The 26,382-nt window shown below is 44.7% G+C and overlaps 1 protein-coding gene across 1 annotated transcript; it reads right to left on the reverse strand.

Moving 5' to 3' along the window:
• Positions 1-389: 389 nt before the first annotated feature.
• On the reverse strand, positions 390-25,816 carry LOC132818857 (interferon-induced protein 44-like). The gene is made up of 8 exons (XM_060830001.1): positions 25,637-25,816; positions 23,289-23,781; positions 19,451-19,490; positions 15,968-16,163; positions 14,275-14,415; positions 13,654-13,816; positions 8,084-8,184; positions 390-3,220 (listed from the first exon to the last, which is right to left on the reverse strand). The coding sequence occupies exons 2-8, from the start codon at positions 23,770-23,772 to the stop codon at positions 3,056-3,058; spliced, it is 1,290 nt and encodes a 429-aa protein (XP_060685984.1). The 5' UTR covers positions 23,773-23,781; positions 25,637-25,816; the 3' UTR covers positions 390-3,055.
• Positions 25,817-26,382: the final 566 nt, after the last annotated feature.

The raw sequence follows: 26,382 nt of genomic DNA on the forward strand, positions 1-26,382 counted from the left end.
CTACCATTCCAGGCAACATCCTGGTAAACCTCCTCTGCACTCGTTCTAAAGCTTCCACATCCTTCCTATAGTATGGCGACCAAAACTGCACACAATACTCCAGATGAGGCCGCACCAGAGTCTTATACAACTGCAACATGACCTCAGGACTCCGGAACTCAATTCCTCTGCCAATAAAGCCCAGTACACCATATGCCTTCCTCACAGCACTATTTACCTGGGTGGCAACTTTCAGAGATCATTCAGCCTAGAGTGTACACTGGTGATAGAACAGGAGGGAAGGTAACCAAAGACCAAATAACCAGACAGATCCATCTAATGTGCAATGAAGGTTTAATATTGAATACAGCTAACAATAGTCAAATAGCAATACATGGTAATTTCTCAGCTTTGTGCTACTTGTTTATGTGACAACCTTAATATGGAATCAAAACAGAAAGTACCAGAGAAACCCAGCAGTTACCTGTGGAGAGAGAAACATAGTTAACATTTCAAATCTAACACAACTTCTTAGGAAGTGAAGAAGGATATAATCAAGACATGATCTGTATGGACTTCAGTAAGGTGCCCAATAAGGTTCCTCATGGGAGACTTGTTAGCAAGTTTAGATCTCATGATATACAGGTAGAACTAGCCATTTGGATACAAAACTGGCTCAAAGGTGGAAGACAGAGGGTGGTGATAATGACCAAATGGAAGCCTGTGACCAGGGATGTGCCACCGTGGGCGGCACGGTGGCACAGTGGTTAGCACTGCTGCCTCACAGCGCCTGAAGACCCGGGTTCAATTCCCGACTCAGGCGACTGACTGTGTGGAGTTTGCACGTTCTCCCCGTGTCTGCGTGGGTTTCCTCCGGGTGCTCCGGTTTCCTCCCACAGTCCAAAGATGTGCGGGTCAGGTGAATTGGCCATGCTAAAATTGCCCGTAGTGTTAGGTAAGGGGTAATGTAGGGGTATGGGTGGGTTTCGCTTCGGCGGGTCGGTGTGGACTTGTTGGGCCGAAGGGCCTGTTTCCACACTGTAAGTCTAATCTAAAAAAAAGGATCGGTGCTGGTCCACTGCTTTTTGTCATTTATATAAACGATTTGGATGTGAACAAAGAAGCTACAGCCAGTACATTTGCAGATGACACCAACTTTGGAGTTGCAGTGAAATGTGAAGAAGGTTACCACAGAGTACAATGGGACCTTGATCAGTTGGACCAATGGGCCAAGGAGTGGCAGATGGAGTTCAATTTAGATAAATGTGAGGTTCTGCATTTTGGAAAGGCAAATCAGAGTAGGACTTATACACTTAATGGTAAGGTCCTGGGGAGTGTTGCTGAACAAAGCGACCTTGGTGTACAGGTTCATAGTCCCTTGACAGTGGACTCGCAGGTGGATAAGATAGTGAAGAAGGCATTTGGTATGCTTTCCTTTATTGGCCAGAGCATTGAGAATTTGGGTTGGGAGGTCATGTTGCAGCTGTACAGGACATTGATTAGTCCAGTTTTGGAATAATGTGTACAATTCTGGTCTACCTCCTATCGAAAGGATGTTGTGAAACCTGAAAGGGTTCAGAAAAGATTTACAAGGATGCTGCCAGGGTTGGACGGATTTGGAGATGCCGGTGTTGGACTGGGGTGGACAAAGTTAAAAATCACACAACACCAGGTTATAGTCCAACAGTTTTAATTGAAAGAAACACTAGCTTTCGGAGCACTGCTCCCTGAAGGAACGGTGCTCCGAAAGCTGGTGTGCTTCCAATTAAACCTCTTGGACTATAACCTGGTGTGTGATTTTTAACTTAGCCAGGGTTGGAAAATTTGAGCTATAGGGAGAGGCTGAATAGGCTGGGGCTGTTTTCCCTGGAGCAATGGAGGCTGAGGGTGAACTTATAGAGGTTTATAAAATCATGATGGGCAATGGATAATGAAAAGAGTTATGGTCTTTTCCCTGGGGTGGGGGAGTCCAGAACTAGAGGGCATACGTTTAGGGTGAGAGGGGAAAGATTTGAAAAGGATGTAAGGGGCAGCTTTTTCAGGCTGAGTACGTGTGTGGAATGAGCTGCCAGAGGAAGTGGTGGAGGCTGGTACAATTCCAGTATTTAAAAGGCATCTGCATGTGCATATGAGTAGGAGGGTTTAGAGGGATATGGGCCAAATGCTGGCAAATGGGAACAGATTAGGTTAAGATATCTGGTCGGAATGGACAAGTTGGACTGAAGGGTCTATTTGTGTGCTGTTTGTCTCTATGACTCTAAGAGATGGGTTTTACAAAGCCCGCTGCATGTTAATTCACACAGGAGGCAAACTCTAACATCGAGTGATAGTGATCTACAGCATGGAAACAGGCTTTTTGGACTAACTTGCTAATGACACCCAGTTTTCACAATTTAAACCTGTCCTAATTGCTTGTGTTTGATCCATGTCCCTCTGTACCTATCCCATCAGTGTGTGCGGCAAAATGTTTCTTAAATGACAAATTGGCACTTGCTTCCACCACTGCCGCTGGCAGCCTCTTCCAGACACTCACCACCCTCTGTGTGAACAAACTGTCCCTCTGGATCCTTTTGTATCACTCCCCTCTCACCTTAAACCCATGCCCTCCAGTTTCAGACACCCCTATCATGAGGAAACGCTGGTGGCTATTTACCTTATCAATGCCCCTCAAGATTTTATAAACCTCAAAAAAAGGTCACCTCTCAATCTCCTATTCTCCAGTGAAAAAAATCCCAGTTTATCTAACCTCTCTTCGGACTCAAACCTTCCAGTCCAAGTAGCATCCTAGTAAAGATTTTCTGCACTCCTAATTTAATAATATCCTTAATAAAAAGAATGATTAATATAACAGCAAAGAAAGACACCTCAATGGCCATAAAACATTTGCAGAATTCAGGGCAGGTTCATTAACCCTTTCAGCATTCCTCTGTAAACCTTTGGAAAACAATTCATTCCAAGTTTGTGAAATGCAGCAGAGGAATGATTGCTCATAGCATTTGAATTCTCCCAACTAAAACTAGCAATGACTCAGAAAAGACAAAGTTGTGAGAAACTTATGTCACAGTTTGGTGATAAACTAAACAGAATTCTCAAAATAATCATCTGCAAATCGTAACATCTGTACCACAGCAGAGAGTATTAAAATATCTGTAGCATAATGAAGCTCATGAACTGACCAATAATTTTGCACAGGAATTATGAATGAAACTGCAATACCAAGTTGTTTTCCAACTTCCATCACCTGGAGAAAAAGCATACGGATTATTAGTGACATAAGAACAGAAGATATTTGGTTCATCAAGCTCGGCCTCACTACTAGTTACTTGATAAAGCAAAACAATGTTAGAAGTCAACAAAAGGAAGGGACTTACTGTAAGGTGTCTACCATGACTACATTTCTATTTACCTCTTTGCTGTCAACACCACAGACTTCACCATCAACCACTCAGGTTGTAAGCACCTCAAACCCGTTGGAAAATTCCAAAAGCTGAAGCTTCTCCACTTGATGTCTCATTCCTCTGATCTACCTTACTCACAGTTATGCTCTCTAGTATTTCACCGCGGAGAGCGGCGCGAGCCCGGCGGAAGTGAGGTCGGAGCGCAGAGCTGGTCGGGAAGGTGAGTGAGTAGTATTTAAACAGCTTAACTCGACGACAACGGTCTTTTCACCGCGCAGAGCGGCGCGAGCCGGGCGGAAGTGAGGTCGGAGCGCAGAGCTGGTCGGGAAGGTGAGTGAGTAGTATTTGATTGGGTGTGTTCTAGAACATGGACATGGGCGAGACTCTCGAATGGTTTGTTGCCTCCTGGGTGCCAGGGTCCGAGACGTCTCGGACTGTGTCTTCAGAATCCTTAAGGGGGAGGGTGTGCAGCCAGAAGTCGTGGTGCACATTGGCACCAATGACATAGGTAGGAAGAGGGGTGGGGAGGTCATTCAAGACCTCAGGGAGTTAGGCTGGAAGCTAAAAGCTAGGACAGACAGAGTCGTCATCTCTGGGTTGTTGCCGGTGCCACGTGACAGTGAGGCAAGAAATAGGGAGAGAGTGCAGTTGAGCACGTGGCTGCAAGGATGGTGTAGGAGGAAGGGCTTCAGGTATTTGGAAAATTGGACTGCATTCTGGGGAAGGTGGGACCTGTACAAACAGGACGGGTTGCACCTGAACCAGAAGGGCACCAATATCCTGGGGGGTAGGTTTGCTAGCACTATTCGGGGGGGTTTAAACTAATTTGGCAGGGGGATGGGATCCGGACTTGTAGTCCAGCAAGTAAGCTAGCTGTGTTTCAGGATGTCCAAGAATGTAGGGAGGCTGTGGAGAACATAGCACTGACAGGGAATACTTGCGGACACAGAGATGGGCTAAAGTGCGTATACTTCAACGCAAGAAGTATCAGAAATAAGGTGGGTGAACTTAAGGCATGGATCGGTACCTGGGACTATGATGTTGTGGCCATCACGGAAACGTGGATAGATGAGGGACAGGAATGGTTGTTGGAGGTTACTGGTTACAGATGTTTCAGTAAGATTAGGGAGGGTAGTAAAAAAGGAGGGGGGGTGGCATTGCTAATTAGAAATGGCATAACGGCTGCAGAAAGGAAGTTTGAGGGGGATCTGCCTTTGGAGGTAGTATGGGCTGAAGTCAGAAATAGGAAAGGTGCAGTCACCTTGTTGGGTGTTTACTACAGGCCCCCCAATAGCAGCAGAGATGTGGAGGAACAGATTGGGAAACAGATTTTGGAAAGGTGCAGAAGCCACAGGGTCGTAGTCATGGGTGACTTCAACTTCCCGAATATTGATTGGAAGCTCTTTAGATCAAGTAGATTGGATGGGGCGGTGTTTGTGTAGTGTGTCCAGGAAGCTTTTCTAACTCAGTATGTAGATTGTCCGACCAGAGGGGAGGCCATATTGGATTTGGTACTCGGTAATGAGCCGGGACAAGTGATGGGCTTGTTAGTGGGTGAACATTTTGGTGATGGTGACCACAATTCTGTGACTTTCACCTTGGTTATGGAGAGAGATAGGTGCGCACAACAGGGTAGATTTTACAATTGGGGGAAGGGAAATTACGATGCTGTAAGACAGGATTTGAGGAGCATAAGTTGGGAGCATAGGCTGTCAGGGAAAGATGTGGTGGAAATGTGGAACTTTTTCAAGGAGCAGATACGACGCGTCCTTGATATGTATGTACCTATCAGGCAGGAAAGAAATGGTCGTGTGAGGGAGCCTTGGTTGACGAGGGAGGTTGAATGTCTAGTAAAGAGGAAGAAGGAGGCTTACATAAGGTTGAGGAAACAGGGTTCAGACAGAGCAGTGGAGGGATACAGGATAGCCAGAAGAAAGGGATTAGGAGAGCTAAGAGAGGGCATGAAAAATCCTTGGTGGATAGGATCAAGGATAACCCCAAGGCATTTTATGCGTATGTGAGAAACATGAGAATGACGAGAACGAGGGTAGGTCCGATCAAGGACAGTAGTGGGAGATTGTGTATTGAGTCGGAAGATATAGGAGAGGTCTTGAACGAGTACTTTTCTTCAGTATTTACGAACGAGAGGGACCGTATTGTTGAAGAGGAGAGTGTGAAACGGACTGGTAAGCTAGAAGAGATACTTGTTAGGAAGGAAGATGTGTTGGACATTTTGAACAACTTGAGGATAGACAAGTCCCCCGGGCCTGAGGGGATATATCCTAGGATTATGTGGGAAGCAAGAGAGGAAATTGCAGTACCATTGGCAATGATCTTTTCGTCTTCACTGTCAACGGGGGTGGTACCAGGGGACTGGAGAGTAGCGAATGTTGTGCCCCTGTTCAAAAAAGGGAATTGGGATAACCCCGGAATTACAGGCCAGTTAGTCTTACTTCTGTGGTAGGCAAAGTAATGGAAAGGGTACTGAGGGATAGGATTTATGAGTATCTGGAAAGACACTGCTTGATTAGGGACAGCCAGCACGGATTTGTGAAGGGTAGGTCTTGCCTTACAAGTCTTATTGAATTCTTTGAGGAGGTGACCAAGCATGTGGATGAGGGTAGAGCAGTGGATGTAGTGTACATGGATTTTAGTAAGGCATTTGATAAGGTTCCCCATGGTAGGCTTATGCGGAAAGTCAGGAGGGATGGGATAGAGGGAAACTTGGCCAATTGGATTGAAAACTGGCTAACTGGTCGAAGTCAGAGAGTGGTGGTAGATGGTAAATATTCAGCCTGGAGCCCAGTTACAAGTGGAGTTCCGCAGGGATCAGTTCTGGGTCCTCTGCTGTTTGTAATTTTTATTAATGACTTGGATGAGGGAGTCGAAGGGTGGGTCAGTAAATTTGCAGATGATACGAAGATTGGTGGAGTTGTGGACAGTGAGGAGGGCTGTTGTCGGCTGCAAAGGGACTTGGATATGATGCAGAGCTGGGCTGAGGAGTGGCAGATGGAGTTCAACCCTGCCAAGTGTGAGGTTGTCCATTTTGGAAGAACAAATAAGAATGCGGAATACAGGGTTAACGGTAGAGTTCTTAGTCAGGTGGAGGAACAGAGGGATCTTGGGGTCTATGTACATAGATCTTTGAAAGTTGCCACTCAGGTGGATAGAGCTTGTAAGAAGGCCTATGGTGTATTAGCGTTCATTAGCAGAGGGATTGAATTCAAGAGTCGTGAAGTGATGTTGCAGCTGTACAGGACTTTGGTTAGGCCACATTTGGAGTACTGTGTGCAGTTCTGGTCGCCTCACTTTAGGAAAGATGTGGAAGCTTTGGAGAGGGTGCAGAGAAGATTTACCAGGATGTTGCCTGGAATGGAGAATAGGTCGTACGAGGATAGGTTGAGAGTTCTTGGCCTTTTCTCGTTGGAACGGCGAAGAATGAGGGGTGACTTGATAGAGGTTTATAAGATGATCAGAGGAATAGATAGAGTAGACAGTCAGAAACTTTTTCCCCGGGTACAACAGAGTATTACAAGGGGACATAAATTGAAGGTGAAGGGTGGAAGGTATAGGGGAGATGTCAGGGGTGGGTTCTTTACCCAGAGAGTGGTGGGGGCATGGAATGCGCTGCCCGTGGCAGTGGTAGAGTCAGAATCATTGACGACCTTTAAGCGGCAATTGGATAGGTACATGGATGGGTGCTTAATCTATGATAGATGTTCGGCACAACATCGTGGGCCGAAGGGCCTGTTCTGTGCTGTATTGTTCTATGTTCTATGTTTTATGTTCTAGTACTTGATGGCTGTCCATAAAATTATAGAATCATAGATAGAAGCAGGCTATTTGGCCCATCAGGTCCACACCGACCCTCTGAAGAGCATCCCACCAAGATCCAACATCTATCCTATTCCTGTGACCTATGCATTTCCCATGGCTAACCCATCTAACCTGCACAGTCCTGGACACTATGACAATGTGAAGACTGCAGATTCCAGAGATCAGACTTGAAAATTGTTGTACTGGAAATGCACAGCAGGTCAGGCAGCATCCGAGGAGCAGGAGGGCTGGATTCTTGATGAGGAGCTTATGCTCGAAACACTGCCTCTCCTATTCTTTGGACGTTACCTGACTGGCTGTGCTTTTCCAGCACCACACTTTTCGACTTATGTCCCTGGACACCACAGGCAACTTAGCATGGCCAATCCACCTAACCTGCACATCTTTGGACTGTGGGAGGAAACCAGGACCAGGACTGGGTCTGATTCCTCTGACTCTGCCCCAGATAAGAACAGGCATTTAAGGAAAATAAACTTACAGGAACACAGGGACGGAGCAGAAGCGATCAGACCAGATTTCACTGCAGAGATCCAGCATGATCGGTTCAATGGTCTCCTTTTATACCAGAAAGGCAATGACACCATATAGAATCGTACAGGTGCAGAAGAGGCTCTTCAGCCCATCAAGTCTGTACTACCACTGCATCACACTAAAACAAATCCCGCACTGGGCCCATAGCTTTGAATGTCATGACATTTCAAGTGCTCATCCAAGTATTTCTTGAGGTTTGTGAGGGTCCCCACATCCACTACATCCCCCACAAATTCCACATCACTTCATAAAGAAAGCCACAAATTCATAGCTTGAACACTGGTACGTTCATCTTGTAAATGATGACACTGTTACTGAACGTACGGTAAGAACTGTACCTTTTTTTCAATGAGCTCACTCCGGTAGACAGTTTCCACATCTTTCCTAACCATCGGGCATTCTTCATCCACTTTTGTGAGTAAGACAACCTGTGGAATCTCTAGAAATGAAATGAAATGAATAATTCATTTATTAGCAAATTAACTCCTGCAATGGGTTACAATATCAGACAGTAAACTGAGCAGCATTCGACTGAAATACATTGTTAATTATTCTCCTTCAAAAAGTAAATCTCTGAAGAAGGGTAACTCATGTGATTAAAAAACTGACCATTTGATCATTTTTCTCATGATTTCTTGCTGAAACTTGCTATATCCACATTGACCATAATAACACCTCTACAATGAAAGCAACTTCACTCCAAAGGTACTTCATTGTCTGAAAAGTATTTGGTATGTCCAGTGGTTGTGCAAGTAGCACAGCAAGCAATTATGAAGGCAAATGGTACATTGGTCAGGGGGATGAGAAGGTATCAAATTGAGACATTTAAATTCTTAACAAACTAGATGCAGGGAGGATGATTCCCCTGAATGGGGAGTCTGGAACCAGAGATCATAATCTTAGGGTCCAGGGTTGGCCATTTGGAACTGGGAGGAGGAAACATGTCTTCATTCAAAAGATGATGAAGCTGTGGAATTCTCCACCACAGAAGACTGTGGAGGTCAAAAACATTAGTGGGCGGCACGGTGGCACAGTGGTTAGCACTGCTGCCTCACAGCGCCTGAAGACCCGGGTTCAATTCCCGACTCAGGCGACTGACTGTGTGGAGTTTGCACATTCTCCCCGTGTCTGCGTGGGTTTCCTCCGGGTGCTCCGGTTTCCTCCCACAGTCCAAAGATGTGCGGGTCAGGTGAATTGGCCATGCTAAATTGCCCGTAGTGTTAGGTAAGGGGTAAATATAAGGGTATGGGTATGGGTGGGTTGCGCTTTGGCGGGTCGGTGTGGACTTGTTGGGCCGAAGGGCCTGTTTCCACACTGTAAGTAATCTAATCTAATCTAATCTAAAAAAAATTGAATACCCTCAGGAAATTGATAAATTGTTAAATATTAAAAGCATCAAGAGGTGTGTGGAGAAAGCAGGAATGTGGTGCTGAGGTAGAGGATCAGCCAACCCCATATTGAATGACAGGGCAGACTCAAAGAGCTGAATGGTTGACTATAGCTAATAGTTTTGATGTTTCTATAAATGCAGAATCTTGCTTTAGAACATTTGAGAGAGCGGAAAGGCATAGAACCTAGAACCTAGAACATTATAGCGCAGTATAGGCCCTTCAGCCCTCACTGTGCCGACCTGTGAAACCAATGTGAAGCCGGTCTAACCTACACCATTCCATTTTCATCCATATGTCTGTCCAGCGGCCAGTTAAATGCCCTTAAAGTTGGCGAGTCAACTACTGTTGCAGGCAGTGCATTCCACGCCCTTACTACTCTCTGAGTAAAGAAGCTACCTCTGGCATCTGTCCTATATCTATCACCCCTCAATTTAAAGCTACGTCCCCTCGTGCTAGCCATCACATCTGAGGAAAAAGGCTCTCACTGTCCACCCTATCTAACCCTTTGATCATCTTGTATGTCTCTATTAAGTCACCACTCAATCTTCTTCTCTCTAACAATAAAAGCCTCAAGTTCCTCAGCTTTTCTTCATAAGTCATTCCCTCCATACCAGGCAACATCCTAGTAAATCTCCTCTGCACCCTTTCCAAAGCTTGCACATCCTTCCGACAATGCGGTGACCAGAACTGTACGCAATACTCCAAGTGCAGCTGCACTGAGGTTTGTACAGCTGCAGTATGACGTCTTGGCTCCGAAACTCAATCCCTCAACAAATAAAAGCTAACACACCGTATGCCTTTTTAACTGCCCTGTCAATCTGGGTGGCAACTTTCAAAGATCTACGTACATGGACGCCAAGATCTACCTGCTCATCTATACTATGAAGAATCTTACCATTAGCCAAGTACTCTGCATTCCTGTTACTCCTTTGAAAGTGAATAACCTCACACTTTTCCGCATTATACTCCATTTGCCACGTCTCAGTCCAACTCTGCAGATTATCTATGTTCCCCTGTAACCTACAACATCCTTTGGCATTACCCACAGCTCTACTGACCTTAGTGTCATTCTGCACATTAACTAACCCATCCTTCTACACACTCATCCAGGTCATTTATTAAAATGATAAACAGCAGTGGCCCCAAAATAGATTCTCGTGATACACCATTAGTAACTGAACTCCAGGGTGAACATTTCCCATCAAGCACCACCCGCTGTCTTCCTTCAGCTAGCCAAGTTCCAATCCAAATTCGTAAATCACCCTGAATCCCAGGCCTCTGTATTTTGTGCAACAGCCTCCCGTGGGGGACCTTATCAAACACCTTACTGAAATCCATATATACCACATCAACTGCTTTACCCTCATCCACCTGTTTGGTCACCTTGTTAAAGAGCTCAGTAAGGTTTGCGAGGCATGACCTACACTTCACAAAACTATTATTCCTTTCTAGAAGATTATAAATCCTTTCTTTTATACTCTTGTCCAACACTTTACCCATAACTGAAGGAAGACTCACTGATGTATAATTACCAGGGTTGTCTCTACTCCCCTTCTTGAACAAGGGAACAACATTTGCTATCCTCCAGTCTTTCAGCATTATTCCTGTAGATAATGATGACATAAAGATCAAAGCCAAAGGCTCTGCCATCTCCTCCCTGGCTTCTCACAGAATCCCAGGATAAATCCTATCCAGCCCAAAGGACTTATCTATTTTCACATGTTCCAGAATTGCTAACACCTCCTCCTTGTGAACATGAATCCCATCCAGTCTAGCAGCCTGTATCTCAGTATTCTCCTAGACAACATTGTCTTTTTCCAGTGTGATTTAGCATGTGCCCTATCTCATGATTTGGAGATGCTGGTATTGGACTGGGATGTACAAAGTTAAAAACTGCACAACACCAGGTTGTAGTCCAAAGGGTTTATTTGGAAGCACTTGCTTTTAGAGCACTGCTCCTTCATCAGGTGGGTAAAAACAATGACTGCAGATGCTGGAAACCAGATTCTGGATTAGAGGTGCTGGAAAAGCACAGCAGCTCAGGCTGCATCCGAGGAGCAGTAAAATCGACGTTTTGGGCAAAAGCCCTTCATCAGGAATACAGGTCCTAATGAAGGGCTTTTGCCCGAATTGTCGATTTTACTGCTCCTCGGATGCTGCCTGAACTGCTGTGCTTTCCCAGCACCTCTAATCCAGAATCCTTCATCAGGTGGTTGTGGAGTATGTGATCATAACACACAGAAGTTATCGCAAAAGTTTACAGTGTGACATAACTGAAATAATATTTTTAAAAAGGACTGGATTGTTTGTTAAGTTTCTCATCTTTTAGATGAACATGTTGGTTTCAGTTCTTTCATATGTAAATTGAAGAACATTTAAAAGTTACATTCTCAAGTGAACTTTACTAATCGGTATCATGTTGGCCTGGATAATGCATTGAAGGTGTGAGGTGCCCTGTGTGAGACTGTCTGTGCCACAATGGTCAGACTGATTCTAATCTAAAATATGGATTTACAGAATCTTACACAGATTAATGCAGCTTTTGAGCAAAGTAATATGTAATTCTGTAAGTATAAATTCACCTCACAAACTTATATGTGTATGTGCGTGTGGTGTGGTGGGGAAACAGGGCTATGAGTGTCTGTGAGAGAGTGTGTGTATATGTGTGAGTGTAAAGGGGTATAAGTCTGTGAGGAGGTGCATGTGTGAGTGTGGGAGTGTAGGTGTGAGTGTATGAGAAAGGGTCTGCATGAGTGTATAGGTCTGCAAGAGTGTGTGTCTGTAGAAGTGTGTGCGTGCGTGTATACAGGAGTGTGTGTGTGTGTGTGTGTGTGTGTGTGTGTGTGTGTGTGTGTGTGTGTGTGTGTGTGTTGTGTGTGTGTACCCAAGGTCCCGGTTGAGGCCCTCCCCATGGCTATCAGTCTCTGCTCTGTACCCATGGGGATGGCCTCAGCTGGGAGCTTGGGTTCATGTCATACCACAGGTGACCCCATTGCGCGCGCGCACACACACACACACACACACACACACACACACACACACACACACACACACACACACACACACACACACACACACCTACAGACCCAGAAATTCATGCAGACCCTCTCGCATACACCTGCGCATTCACTCCCACACTCACATGCACCCTCTCACAGACTTATACCCCTTCACACTCTCACACACACATTCACACACACACTCTCTCACAGACACTCATAACCTCCGATCCCCCACCCCCCGTGACTCCTCCCCCCACACCTACACATGAGTTTGTGGGGTGAATTTGTAGTTGCAGAATTACATTTTACTTTGCTCAAAAACTGCATGAATCCAACTGTAAGATTCTGTAAATCTGTTCTTTAGATTAGAATCAATCTGACCATTGTGGCAAGGTCACACCTTCAATGCATTATCCGGGCTGACTTGATATCAATTATTAAAGTTCACTTGAGAATATAGCTTTTAAATGTTCTGCGATTTAAATATGAAAGAACTGAAACCAACATGTTCATTCTAAAAGATAAGAGACTTAACAAACAATCCAGGTCTCTTTCAATATATAATTTCAGTTACATCACACTGTAAACTTCTGCTATAAATTCTGTGTCTTACAATCATATATTCTGTAACCACCTGATGAAGGAGCAGCTGTACCTGTTAGACTATAACCTGGTGTTGTGTGATTTTTAACTTTGTCCTACCTCCTTGGACATTGTGCATAATTTCCCACTATTAACCTTGATTGGCCCTAATCTTACGTTGGTCATTCTTTTATTCATGATATACGGACAGAAAGCCTTAGGGTTTTCCTTGATCCTAAACAGACCATTCGGACCAACCCATCCATGCCGACCAGATATCCCAATGCAATCTAGTCCCACCTGCCAGCATCCAGCCCATATCCCACCCCGAATGACATTTCATGGTCCATCCTCGCTCTTCTTAGCTCTCACTTTAAGTTTTTCCTGGTTAACTTGCAACTTTCAAGCGCCTAACTGAGCCTTCACGTCTCAATCCTAATACAAGCCTTCTTCTTCCTCTTGTCAAGAGCTTCAACTTTAGTAGATTACGGTTCCCTCGCTTGACTACTTCCTCCCTGCGTAACATATACATACTCGTCAAGGACAGGAAGTAGCTATTCCTTGAGAAAGCTCCACATTTCAACTTTGCCCATCCCCTGCCATTTTCTTCCCCATCCTATGCATCCTAAATCTTGCTAATCACATTATAATTGCCTTGTTCCCCAGGTATAACTCTTAAAATGTGAAGTATAATTGGTACTCACACTGTTTAAAGTTAACCCGCCCTGTTTGTTAACAATTTATCATCATTAATTACTGCATTCTCCATGGTAATACCTCCACCAAAATCCACTTGCCAACCAATCAGATTTGCATCTGACATAGAGGGTAAATGCTTGTTTTCCCCATTGGTATTCTTGCGAACTGTCCTGATGAGTTCAAGACAAATTGGTTTTTACTTCAGTGATACTCAGTACAGAAAGCAACACTCACCCAATTCATCAATCTTTGATCGGATGGCACAGATTTTCATTTTCATTTCAGGGGACAGTACAGGGGTTTTACTCACATCAATCACATATGCAACACAATGTATCTTCTCATTAATAGCTCTTGGTGATATGTCACCAGCTTTGAATGGTGAATAAACTGCAAACTGCAAGGAAAAGAACCTGACTTTAAAATGATATTTACATTTTTATTCATTTAGGCATCATTGGTGAGGCTGGGATTTAGAATCCATCCGAGTTGACCTCTAGATCATGCTGATTATTGTGCAAATTACAATTGTTCTGAAAGAGTTAAACTTTGAGCTGAATTGTTGACAATGACACAAAGCCTTAGGGTGGAGAATCAGGCAGATTCAGGAACAGTCTCCTGATGGAGACACACGTGCTTTCTCTACCTCTTGGCAGGAACAGGCAATAAGCCGATGAACAAATCAGATTAATTATAAAGATTCGGCAAGTATTGTTAAAGGATCAGCATCACTCTACATCACAAAGCAGCCGTCTAACCATTTTAGATCAGATTGCTTTCACATTTAGCCACAAATAATGAGGTGGGGGGTGGGGGGGGGGAGGAAATAAAAAGAAACAAAGAAAACCAGGTTACCTTATACTTGTTCGGAATATAACCTTTGATGATACTGATAATATCATCACTGTGCAGCCCTGGCGCAGTGTCTTCTGCAAGTCCCATTGTATCACAAAGGATCAGAGGAGGAGTGTCATTTCTGAAGGAGTATGTCGAATACTGCAATTAAACAAAATATCAAAGCACAAAGTGAAATCACTTGCAAGGGTAAACTAACAAAAATAGCCCTGAAGGATCTGCCATCACAGAATGGGGGAATTGCTTAGACAAAAAGTGACAAGATATTTCTAGGTTCCTTCTAGCATCATGACCATCGCCTGATAGAGCGATAGTGGAATTGTCTAATGACCATTGCTACAGCTGATTCAGGCAATAACAAAATCTGACAATGCTAGGGCAGCACAGTGGCAGAGTAGGACAGCACAGCTGCCTCACTGTGCCAGGGACCTGACTTCACCTGACAAAGGAGCAAGTTTTGATTTGATTTATTGTCATGTGTACCTAAGAACAGTGAAAAGCTTTGTTTAAGTAATACAGACAGATCATAGTAAGCAAGGACATACAGATCACAGGGTGTAAAGAACTTGGACAGAATAAGGCATACAGGTTTGTCTTTGATGATGTTGACAGCCTTCCTGCTGCAACAAGATGTATAAATGGAATCCATCGATGGCAGGTTGGCTTCTGTGATAATCTGGGCTGTGCACACAACCTTCTGTAGTTTCTTATGGTCCTGGGCAGAGCAGTGACCACACCAGGCCAAATTGCACCCAGATAGAATGCTTTCAATGGTTGGTGAGGATCCTATGGACATGCAGAATTTCCTGAGCCACCTCAGGAAGGAGAGGTGTTGTTGTGGCTTCTTGACCATCACATCTACCTGGGTAGTCCAGGACAGGTTTTAGACAATGAATTCTGGGGGGAAGAGGAAATAGGGTGGTACATTGGCTCAGTGGTTAACACTGTTGCCTCACAGCGCCAGGTACCCAGGTTCAATTCCAGCCTCGGGTGACTGTCTGTGTGAAGTTTACACATTTTCCCCGTGCCTACATGGGTGTGCTTTGGTATCTTTGCACAAGCCAAAGATGTGCAGGTTAGGTGAATTGGCTGTGCTAACTTGTCCATAGTGGTCAGGGATGTGTAGATTAGGTGCATTATTCAGCAGTAAAATCCTAGGATAATAGGTCTGGTGGGTTACTCTTCAGAGGGCCGACATGGACTTGTTGGGCTGAAGGGCCTGTTTCCATAATGTGACTAAGAACCTTCTTACACAGCAATTAGCCAGAATTGTGCAGCCTGTGAGGCTGGAAGAAGCAGAGACAAGCATTGTGGTTTTAATGGGAAATGACCATTTCGCAGTATTGTCTACACTGACTCTACAATGCTCTAAATTCACTCAGTGGGTCAAGGAATTCAACTCTTGAAGCAAGATCCATTCAGACCAAAAACAGACAGCCACATTTATTCACCAGCCTGTACAATAGAGATGCTGTGATCTCAAATCTACCCATGGGGAGGGTAAATCACCTGGATTATCAATGAATAGTGCGTGCAGACATTGCTGGATTGATACTTTCTATCAATGTTGATACAGGATTAATAGTATTTCAAAGGGTGTAAGAGATAGAGAGCAATGCAAGAACCAAGTCCAGAGGATGCGAAATACATTGGCAAGAAAAATATAAAGCCGTATCTGCACTTCTATATTTACCATTGTGGTCGTACTTCTCGATCCACTTCCAACCTGAGTCCGATTGGTGACATGACCACGGAAAACCGAATTGACAGAGTTGACAAAACTAGACTTGCCTCCTCCAACTGGCCCAATTAGTAAAACCCGTGCCTTTGAGACAGAGCTGGCAAATGGTTGATACTCCATGATGAATTTCAGCAGTTCTTGCTTGCTCCTGTTAGCAAAAGAAGTGGAGTTCAGGATTTAATGGCTCAAGCAAGAGATCTCTGAGTATTGCTCATGGTGGGTTGGAAGATAATGAGAGAGCATTATTATCGTGTGGCAGGTTTTAACTATTTTTACTCTGGGCCAAAGGCATAATGGCAAATCTTATTTGAGACCCAAATCTTACATACATTCCACAAGTGAATGCCAGCTGCCAAACAGACTGATAATTGGTTCTGGGCTGTAGGTGAATTGACCATGCTAAATTGCCCATAGTGTTCAGGGATGTGTAGGTTAGGTGCATTAGTCATAGTCACCCAGTCCTAGAGATGTACAGCATGGTTACAGACCCTTCAGTCCAACCATGCTGACCAGTTATCCCAACCCAATCTAGTCCCACCTACCAGCACCTGGCCCATATCCCTCCAAACCCATCCTATACATTTATTCATCCAAATGCCTCTTAAATGTTGCAATTGTACCAGCTCCACCACTTCCTCTGGCAGCTCATTCCATACACGTGCCACCCTCTGCGTGAAAAAGTTGTCCCTTAGGTCTCTTTTATATCTTTCCCCTCTCACAATAAACCTATACCCTCTAGTTTGGACTCCCCCTCCCCAGGGAAAAGACTTTGTCTATTTGTCCTATCCATGCCCCTCAATTTTGTAAACCTCTATCAGGTCACCCCGCAGCCTCCGACGCTCCAGGGAAAACAGCCCCAGCCTGTTCAACTGCTCCTTACAGCTCAAATCCTCCAACCCTGGCAACATCCTTGTAAATCTTTTGTGAACCCTTTCAAGTTTCACAACATCTTTCCAATAGGAAGGAGACCAGAATTGCACACAATATTCCAACAATGGCCTAACCAATGTCCTGTACAGCCGCAACATGACCGCCCAACTCCTGTACTCAGTAATCTGACCAATAAAGGAAAGCATACTAAACACCTTCTTCACTATCCTATCTGCCTGTGACTCCACTTTCAAGGAGCTATGAACCTGCACTCCAAGGTCTCTTTGTTCAGCAACACTCCCTAGGACCTTACCATTAAGTGTATAAGTCCTGCTAAGATTTGCTTTCCCAAAATGCAGCACCTCGCATTTATCTCAGTTAAACTCATCTGCCACGTCTCAGCCCATTGGCCCATCTGATCAAGATCCCGTTGTAATCTGAGGTAACCCTCTTTGCTGTCCACTGCACCTCCAATTTTGGTGTCATCTGCAAACTTACTAACTGTACCTCTTATGCTCACATTCAAATCATTTATGTAAATGACAAAAAGTAGAGGACCCAGCACTGATCCTTGTGGCACACCACTGGTCACAAGCCTCCAGTCTGAAAAACAAACCTCCGTCACCACCCTCTGTCTTCTACCTTTGAGCCAGTTCTGTAACCAAATGGCTAGTTCTCCCTGTATTCCATGAGATCTAACCTTGCTAATCAGTCTCCCATGGGGAACCTTGTCGAATGCCTTACTGAAGTCCATATAGATCACATCTACTGCTCTGCCCTCATCAATCCTCTTTGTTACTTCTTCAAAAACTCAATCAAGTTTGAGAGACATGATCTCCCACACACAAAGCCATGTTGACTATCCCTAATCAGTCCTTGCCTTTCCAAATACAAGTACATCCTGTCCCTCAGGATTCCCTCCAACAACTTGTCCACCACTGAGGTCAGGCTCACCAGTCTAAAGTTCCCTGGCTTGTCCTTACCACCCTCCTTGAACAGTGCACCACGTTTAAAGATAAAAAATGAGGTCTGCAGATGCTTTCCTGATGAAGGGCTTATGCCCAAAACGTCGAATTTCCTATTCCTTGGATGCTGCCTGACCTGCTGTGCTTTAACCAGCAACACATTTTCAACTGTGCACCACGTTTGCTAACCTCCAGTCTTCCGGCACCTCAACTGTGACTATTGATTATATAAATATCTCAGCAATCACTTCTCTGGCTTCCCACAGAGTTCTTGGGTACACCTGATCAGGTCCTGGGGATTTATCCACCTTTAACCATTTCAAGACATCCAGCACTTCCTCCTCTGTAATTTGGACATTTTGCAAGATGTCACCATCTATTTTCCTATAGTCTATATCTTCCATATCCTTTTTCACAGTAAATACTGATGCAAAATATTCATTTTCTGTGGCTCCACACAAAGGCCGCCTTGCTGATCTTTGAGGGGCCCTATTCTCCTAGTTACCCTTTTGTCCTTAATATATTTGTAAAAGCCCTTTGGATTCTCCTTAATTCTATTTGCCAAAGCTATCTCATGCCCCCGTTTTGCCCTCCTGATTTCCCTCTTAAGTATACTCCTACTTTCTTTATACTCTTCTAAGGATTCACTCTATCTATCCTGTCTATACCTGACATATGCTTCCTTTTTTGTCTTAACCAAACCCTCAATTTTTTTAGTCATCCAGCATTCCCTATACCTACCATCATTGATGCCAGGTCAGGTCCTGTGACACACAAAGTTCGGGGAGGTGAGGCGGTCCTGAACAAGCACGTGGACTTCATGGAAGCTGCAAATTTGCATACGGGGCAGGAGCAAAACATACCTGACCCCTCAGAATAGCCAGAATGTCTGTCCTGTGGGTTACCCCGCTATCTAGAATCAAAGAAAACTTGGAATCTGAGATAGACACAGACGATATCACAGCCTTGCTGCCTAAAGGGGAGGATAAATTTCTTCTGAGATGCTCCGGTTGTAAGAGACTGACTACGATCCAGGACACACTATCCATATCCAAGGCTGACTCAGAGGAACTAGACTGGGTGCAAAAATACTCCTGGAGAAGGTATAAAGAAAAGAACAGGCCTATGCTCCCAGACTTCCAGTTGGAGGGACATAACAAAGTCAGCTGGGTAGAACTCAAAGAATACAACTTCCCTGATTGGACCATGTTAACAATCCCAATCAGGGAGCCTTGGCTGACAGATATAAACTGGAGTGTCAGAGGGTCTGTTCACTCTGAGAACTGGTTCTGAGGGAGCTGGGTCAGTGTCAAGTACTATACCAGTGTAAGTAAAGAGTGACTTGCTGATGGGATACTGGCTTCTGTGGAGTTATATCAGAAGAATTGGCTCAGAGAGATCGAGAGTTAATGTTTCAAGTCTAGTATGATTCTTCTTCATAAATGAACATTGAGAATCAGCACAGAAACACAAACAAAGAATGCTAAAATTTAAAGTCTCAAAACAGTTTTTGAAGGGTTTTCATTTACTTTATTTCAGTTTTTAAAAATTTTATGTTTGCACCTGTTGATGGAACAGAAATGTTCAATAAATAACTTACTCTTTTGTCCAGTTTATGTTCCTCCAGGGAGCTTTTATCTCTGGAAAGCACAGAAATAAAAAACATGATAACAACCACCAACAACTAAATTGGAGACACCAGTAGCAGAGGATACAAAAGAGAGTAGAGTTTGAGAAAGTGCACCATGAGAAGTTTACAGAACAGGAGCGGGGTAAGCCATTTGGCCTTCGAATCTGCTCTATCATTCAAGCTAAATGGCCCCATTGTGTCCAGGATGTGCTAAGTGTATTAGCCATGGTAAACAGGGGCATTATGGGAGGGTGGGTCCGGGTAGGATGCTCTTCAAAGGGTCAGTGCACTTCCAATGGGCCAAATGGTCTCTTTCTGTAAAGTAGGGATTCTATGATTCCAAGATTCAAAATGACCATGGTTGATCATCCTATTCAGTATCATGTTCCTGCTTTCTACCCTGATCTCTGGATGACTTCAAAATCTTAAAAAAAAACTTTCTGAATATGTTCAATGATGTGGTCTCAACAGCCTTCTGTGATAGAGAATTCTACAGTAACCAATTCAACAGAAGAGAAATTCATAAGTAATATCAGAGAGAGGTCTTGATCAACTGAGAACACAGAAAAACAAAGAGAAGATCCAGTAAGTATTGTGGTAAGATTTAAGTTAATCTAATGTAGTGAACAAGTCATATGTTCCAGTGGAACCTGGTTCATTCCTGAAGAAGGGCTCATGCCCGAAATGTCGATTCTCCTGCTCTTTGGATGCTGCCTCACTTGCTGCGCTTTTCCAGCAACACATTTTCAGCTCTGATCTCCAGCATCTGCAGTCCTCACTTTCTCCTAGTGCATATAGACTAAGGCATCAAGCATCAGCAATCATCAAGACCAGGCACCTTTACAGCAGGTGTCAGGTGACTTCCAAGCTCATGACATGTTACTATATTCATGGAATCTGTGCCATAGCGGACACATAGCACTCTCAGTGATTTACTGAGGTCCATGGACATTCCTGATGAAGAGCTTATGCCCAAATCTTTGACTCTCCTGTTCCTCAGATGCTGCCTGACTGGCTGTGCTTTTCCAGCACTACATTCTTTGATTCTGATCTCCAGCCCGTGCAGTTATCCAATCCTCTCCATGGACTAAGGGCCAAAATACTAGCTCGGAAGCCATCGGTACTAGAGAGCGTCCAGACTGGCTAAAAGCTGGACTGTCCACTGCAAAGCCAGGGATCTCCCTGCCTGGCAAGAGACCAGAATTAGCTGAACCTAAATTTCTCAGAAGGTTATATCCACTGGAATAGCTGAATCTGGAAGCATTCTGGATCAGTGGTGCTGGAAAAGCACAGCAGTTCAGGCAGCATCCAAGGAGCAGTAAAATTGACATTTCGGGCAAAAGCCCTTCATCAGGAATAAAGGCAGAGAGCCTGAAGCGTGGAGAGATAAGCTAGAGGAGGGTGGGGGTGGGGAGAAAGTAGCATAGAGTACAATAGGTGAGTGGGGGGGGAGGGGATGAAGGTGATAGGTCAGGGAGGAGGGTGGAGTGGATAGGTGGAAAAGAAGATAGGCTGGTAGGACAAGTCATGGGGACAGTGCTGAGCTGGAAGTTTGGAACTCGGGTGAGGTGAGGGAAGGGGAAATGAGGAAACTGTCCACATTGATGCCCTGGGGTTGAATTGTTCCAAGGCGAAAGACACTCGGCAGAGTGGGAAGGAGAGTTGAAATGTTGGGCCACAGGGCGGTGTGGTTGATTGGTGCGGGTGTTCCGGAGATGTTCCCTAAAGCGCTCTGCTAGGAGGCATCCAGTCTCCCCAGTGTAGAGGAGAACCCATCGGGAGCAACGGATACAATAAATGATATTAGTGGAAGTACAGGTAAATCTTTGATGGATATGGAAGGCTCCTTTAGGGCCTTGGACGGAAGTGAGGGAGGAGGTGTGGCCGCATGTTTTGCAGTTCCTGTGGTGGCAGGGGAAGGTGCCAAGATGGGAGGGTGATTTGTAGGGGGGCGTGGACCTGACCAGGTAGTCACGGAGGGAGCGGTCTTTGCGGAAGGTGGAAAGGGGTGGGGATGGAAATATATCCCTGGTGGCGGGACCTTTTTGGAGGTGGTGGAAATGTTGGCGAATAATTTGGTTTATGTGGAGGTTGGTAGGGTGGAAGGTGAGCACCAGGGGTGTTCTGTCCTTGTTACGGTTGGAGGGGTGGGGTCTGAGGGTGGAGGGGCGGGATGTGGACGAGATACGTTGGAGGGCATCTTTAACCACATGGGAAGGGAAATTGCGGTCTCTAAAGAAGGAGGTCATCTGGTGTGTTCTGTGGTGGAACTGGTCCTCCTGGGAGCAGATACGGCAGAGGAATTGGGAATACGGGATGGCATTTTTGCAAGAGGTAGGGTGGGAAGTGGTGTAATCCAGGCAGCTGTGGGAGTCGTTGGGTTTGTAAAAAATGTCAGTGTCAAGTCGGTCATCATTAATGGAGATGGAGAGGTCCAGGAAGGGGAGGGAGGTGTCAGAGATGGTCCAGGCAAATTTAAGGTCAGGGTGGAATGACCTATCACCTTCATCCCTTCCCCCACTCACCTATTGTACTCTATGCTACTCTCTTCCCACCCCCAACCTCCCCAAGCTTATCTCTCCACGCTTCAGTCTCTCTGCCTTTATTCATGATGAAGAGCTTTGGCTTGAAACGTCGATTTTCCTGCTCCTCGGATGCTGCCTGAACTGCTGTGCTCTTCCAGCACCACTGATCCAGAATCTGGTTTCCACCATCTGCAGTCATTGTTTTTACCTGAATCTGGAAGTAACAGAGGCACAAACAAAAATATCGGCAGCAGATGAGCTGAGGCAGGGTGAAGGTGCAGTGCTGTTAAAGTAGTTGGCAGTCCAGACAGCTTCAGCAACAATTAACTCCCCACCTCCATCGTGATGGGTGCTGGGTCGGAGAAGTTTCTCATGGACCTTTCCAGCCAGAACCTGATTGCCGAGGTAAGAGGAAAGGGGGTGTGTTTCTTGCACAGTACCAACCCACCTGACTATACACCTTCCCTGCCACTTCTAGGGAAGGGAGATTTTGTAATTAATTCACGGGATGAGGGCGGCTCTGGCAAGGCCAGTCTTTATTGCCCAGAGAGCAGTTAAGAGTCAACCACATTGCTGTGGCTCTGGAGTCACATGTAGACCAGACCAGGTAAGGATGGCAGATTCCTTCCCTAAAAGACTTCTCTTTTAAACATCCCACCACCCCGCACCTTGAACCTGTGTCCCCTAGTAATTGACCCCTCCTCCCCCTGAGAAAAAGCCTCATACTTTCCATACTCTCCATACTCTTCATAATCTTACAAATGTCTATCAGGTCGCCCCTTGACCTCCTGTGTTCCATGAAAACAAACCAGGTCCATCCGACCTTAAAATATAAGCAGAAATTAAACAGTGAATGGTATAATCACTCGACTATTAATTCAGAGAGCCGGCTAATGTTCTGGGGACCTGGGTCTGAATCCTGCAGTGACCCCAATGGTGTGACTTGAATACATCTGGAATTAAAAATCTAATAATGATCATGAATTGGTGGTCAAGGGAAAAGACCCATCAGGTTCATGAATGTCCTGGAGGGAAGGAACGTGTTGGTGCATTCCCTGGTCTACGTCTGACTCCAAACCCACAAGGTGGTTGTCTCTTAAACTGATCTCTGAGTAATCCGGGATGGACAATAAATGCAGACCAAGCCAGAGATGCCCACATTCTGTGATTGAACGTTTAAAAAAAGACAGGGTTAAATCTGACAGACTGGCTTCATCTGAGAATTGGATAGAAGCTCCTGATTATTCAGCCATTCCCAGGTGGTTAAATTAAAATGTCCTTACCTTCCACCCGGTAAACTTCAAGTTCAACAAGGTCTTCATCTTGGCCAAACAGGGCACCATTTGTAACACTGTAGGAGCCATCAGATCTCAACTCAACTTTTTTAGCATTAACCTTAAATTCAAGACTGTTTCCGAAATTTGGATCGTGTTTGTAATGATCACTGACTGCCACAGCATCTTGTCTCACAGGAAACTTCAATGGCTTTCCTCCCGGTACATCCGTGTTCAGTCGGAAAAGGAAAGCCTTATTATCCACTTCAGACCCGGCAATAAAATCTTCCATTCTGTACTTTCCAAAAATAAAACCCGACTTGTTGTACCCGACAGTTATTGTTGGTCCTTGACACTTACATTTCATGTGGAGAGAATAAAGGCAGAAACCGTGAACACTCGCTTTGTAAAGTAAATGGAAGTTCACTTTCCCCAAAAGTTCACACAATTGCTTCTGATCCGCTGTCGTGAGCCGGGGTGTGACAGCACGCATTGTTGAAACCTGGAAAATATTTGATCAAAATAAGATTAAAATCAAACTGCCCTGAGTCTAACTTGTCATCCTCCTCAAAGCAAAGCTGAATGGAAACAGGTTATAACAGCAGAGGGGGAGGGGGCAAGATCTGATAGAAATCTGCACAATTCTACCATAACCAGACAGGATCAATGTAGGATGGATTTTCCCAATAACCGGGAAGTCCAGACCCAAGTCTAAGGATATGGTGGAGGGGCCTTTAGGGCTGAGATAAGGAGACGTGTCTTCACCCAGAGAGCGGTGATGCTGTGGAATTCACTATCACAGAAAGTGGTTGATGCCAAAATATTGAATGTTTTCGAGAATGAGTTAGGTATATAGTTCTACTGGCTAAAGGTGTCAATAGATATGGAAACAGAGCAGGGAGAGGGTCCTGAGTCGGATGAATAGCCATGATTTTTTGAACATCAGAGCAGACTTGAAGGGCCAAATGGCCTGCTCCTGCTCCTACGTTCAATGTTTAAGGCTTAGTCTGTCCTTTCAGATGGACCCATAACATCCTATGGGAGTAACTTGAAGAATTCTCCCCAGCATCCTGATCAATGGAAAAGTCAAGGTTCATGACACATTTCCAACTTTACAGCAATGATTAAACTTCAAAAAATTTTTTTTTTTAAAAATTCACTGCTGGGACATGGATGTTGTTGGCTGGTCCATTGTTTATTGCCCATCCCTAGTTGCCCTTGAGAACGTGTTGTTGAGGTGTTTTACTGAACTGCTCCAGTTCATGTCCTGGGTGTTCTTGTGCATGAATCGCAGAAGGTTGGCCTGCAGGAACAACAAGTAAATCTTTTCTGCACCATTTTAAGTTTAACAACATCTTTCCTATCGCTGGGTGCCCAGAGTTGAATGCAGTATCTCAAAAGCAGCTTAACCAATTTCCCCTACAGCCACAACTCCTAAACTCAGGACATTGACAATGATGCATGCCATCAAGCCTCCTTACCTTCCTCATCCCCACAGATGCTGCCTGACCTGCTGTGCTTTTCCAGCACCACACTCTTGACTCTAATCTTCAGCATTCTGGATCAATGGTGCTGGAAGAGCACAGCAGTTCAGGAAGCATCCAATGAGGACTCCATGCTTCCAGCTCACTGCCTTTATTCCTGATGAAGGGCTTTTGCCCGAAACATCGATTTCGCTGCTCGTTGGATGCTGCCTGAACTGCTGTGCTCTTCCAGCACCACTGATCCAGAATCTGGTTTCCAGCATCTGCAGTCATTGTTTTTATCTAATCTTCGGCATCTGCAGTTCTCACTTTCGCCTAATCAACATTACAAGTTCTCCCACCTTAGTACCTACAGCACACAGACTGCAGCAATTCAAAAAGCATCTCACCACCAGCTTCTCAAAGGCAACTAGGGTCAGGCAATAGATACTCACCCAGCTACAGCCAGGTCCTACCAATGAACATAATGAAATGTTAAAAATCACACAGCACCAGGTTATAGTCCAAAAGGTTTATTTGGAAGCACAAACTTCCATAGCGCTGCTCCTTCCTCAGGTAGCTAGTGGGGCAGGATCATAGGACACAGAATTTATAATACAAAAATCAAAGTGTCATACAACTGATGAGATGCATTGAACAGACCTAGATTACTGTTCAGATCTTTGACTATAAATTCTGCATTATGTGATTTTTAGCATCGTCCACCCCAGTCCAATACCAGCACCTTCACCTCACGGTTCTAATGAAATGGACCAAGACTGCTCTGTCACATGAAGCCATCAGCCATTGCCCCAAATCCCCTGAGACTTTCACCATAAGATCTCCAGCAAAGCCCCATGATACCTCGTACAAAGATTATTTCCGAATACTCACCCTTGAAGTATCCTGCTGGTTATGTCTAAAAGATTCAATTTGTCTTCCAGCAGTTCTTAAAACAGGAACCACAGACAGTTCTCACTAAGAGATCTGGCGTGGTCACTCCCAAAATAATTCAAATATCAAACAAAAACACCACCAGCGTAAAACAAACTCGACCACAGACATACAGCAAGGTACTGAAGAGTTCAGCTTTCAACAACGATCTGTAATGCTTTAATCGCTCCTAGGAAAATGAAATCACAACAAAGATTCAACTTTAGTTTCAGTTTCCATTCCAGCAAAGTCAAACAGGAAATTGAAACTTAGCAAGTACGTTTCAGCAGCAGGTCCTTTCATGTTCTGGAAAACAATCCCCGCAAAATAATCACACACACAAACAAACCCCCTAAGTATTCAAACACACACCCTGCAAATATTCACACACAAAAACAAACCCTGTAACTATTCACACGCACAAACCCTGCAAATATTCACAAACACACATACCCAAACCCTGTAACTATTCACACATATACACACCCAAACCCTATAACTATTCACACACACAGACACACAAACCCTGTAAATATTCACACACAGAGAAACCTTGTGTGGGATATAGGAAATCTATGTTTCTTCTGCAATTCTAAAATTCAATATATCAAAAATAACTGAACTCCATCAGTGCGTAATTGTTTCAGCCAGGAGCTGAGTCAACAAGAATGTGAACTCTGTGGAGGAAATGCTAATTGGTTTGCTGA

The sequence above is a fragment of the Hemiscyllium ocellatum genome, chromosome 9 (genome assembly GCF_020745735.1).
Source record: "Hemiscyllium ocellatum isolate sHemOce1 chromosome 9, sHemOce1.pat.X.cur, whole genome shotgun sequence".
In the NCBI taxonomy this organism is placed as follows: Eukaryota; Metazoa; Chordata; class Chondrichthyes; order Orectolobiformes; family Hemiscylliidae; genus Hemiscyllium; species Hemiscyllium ocellatum.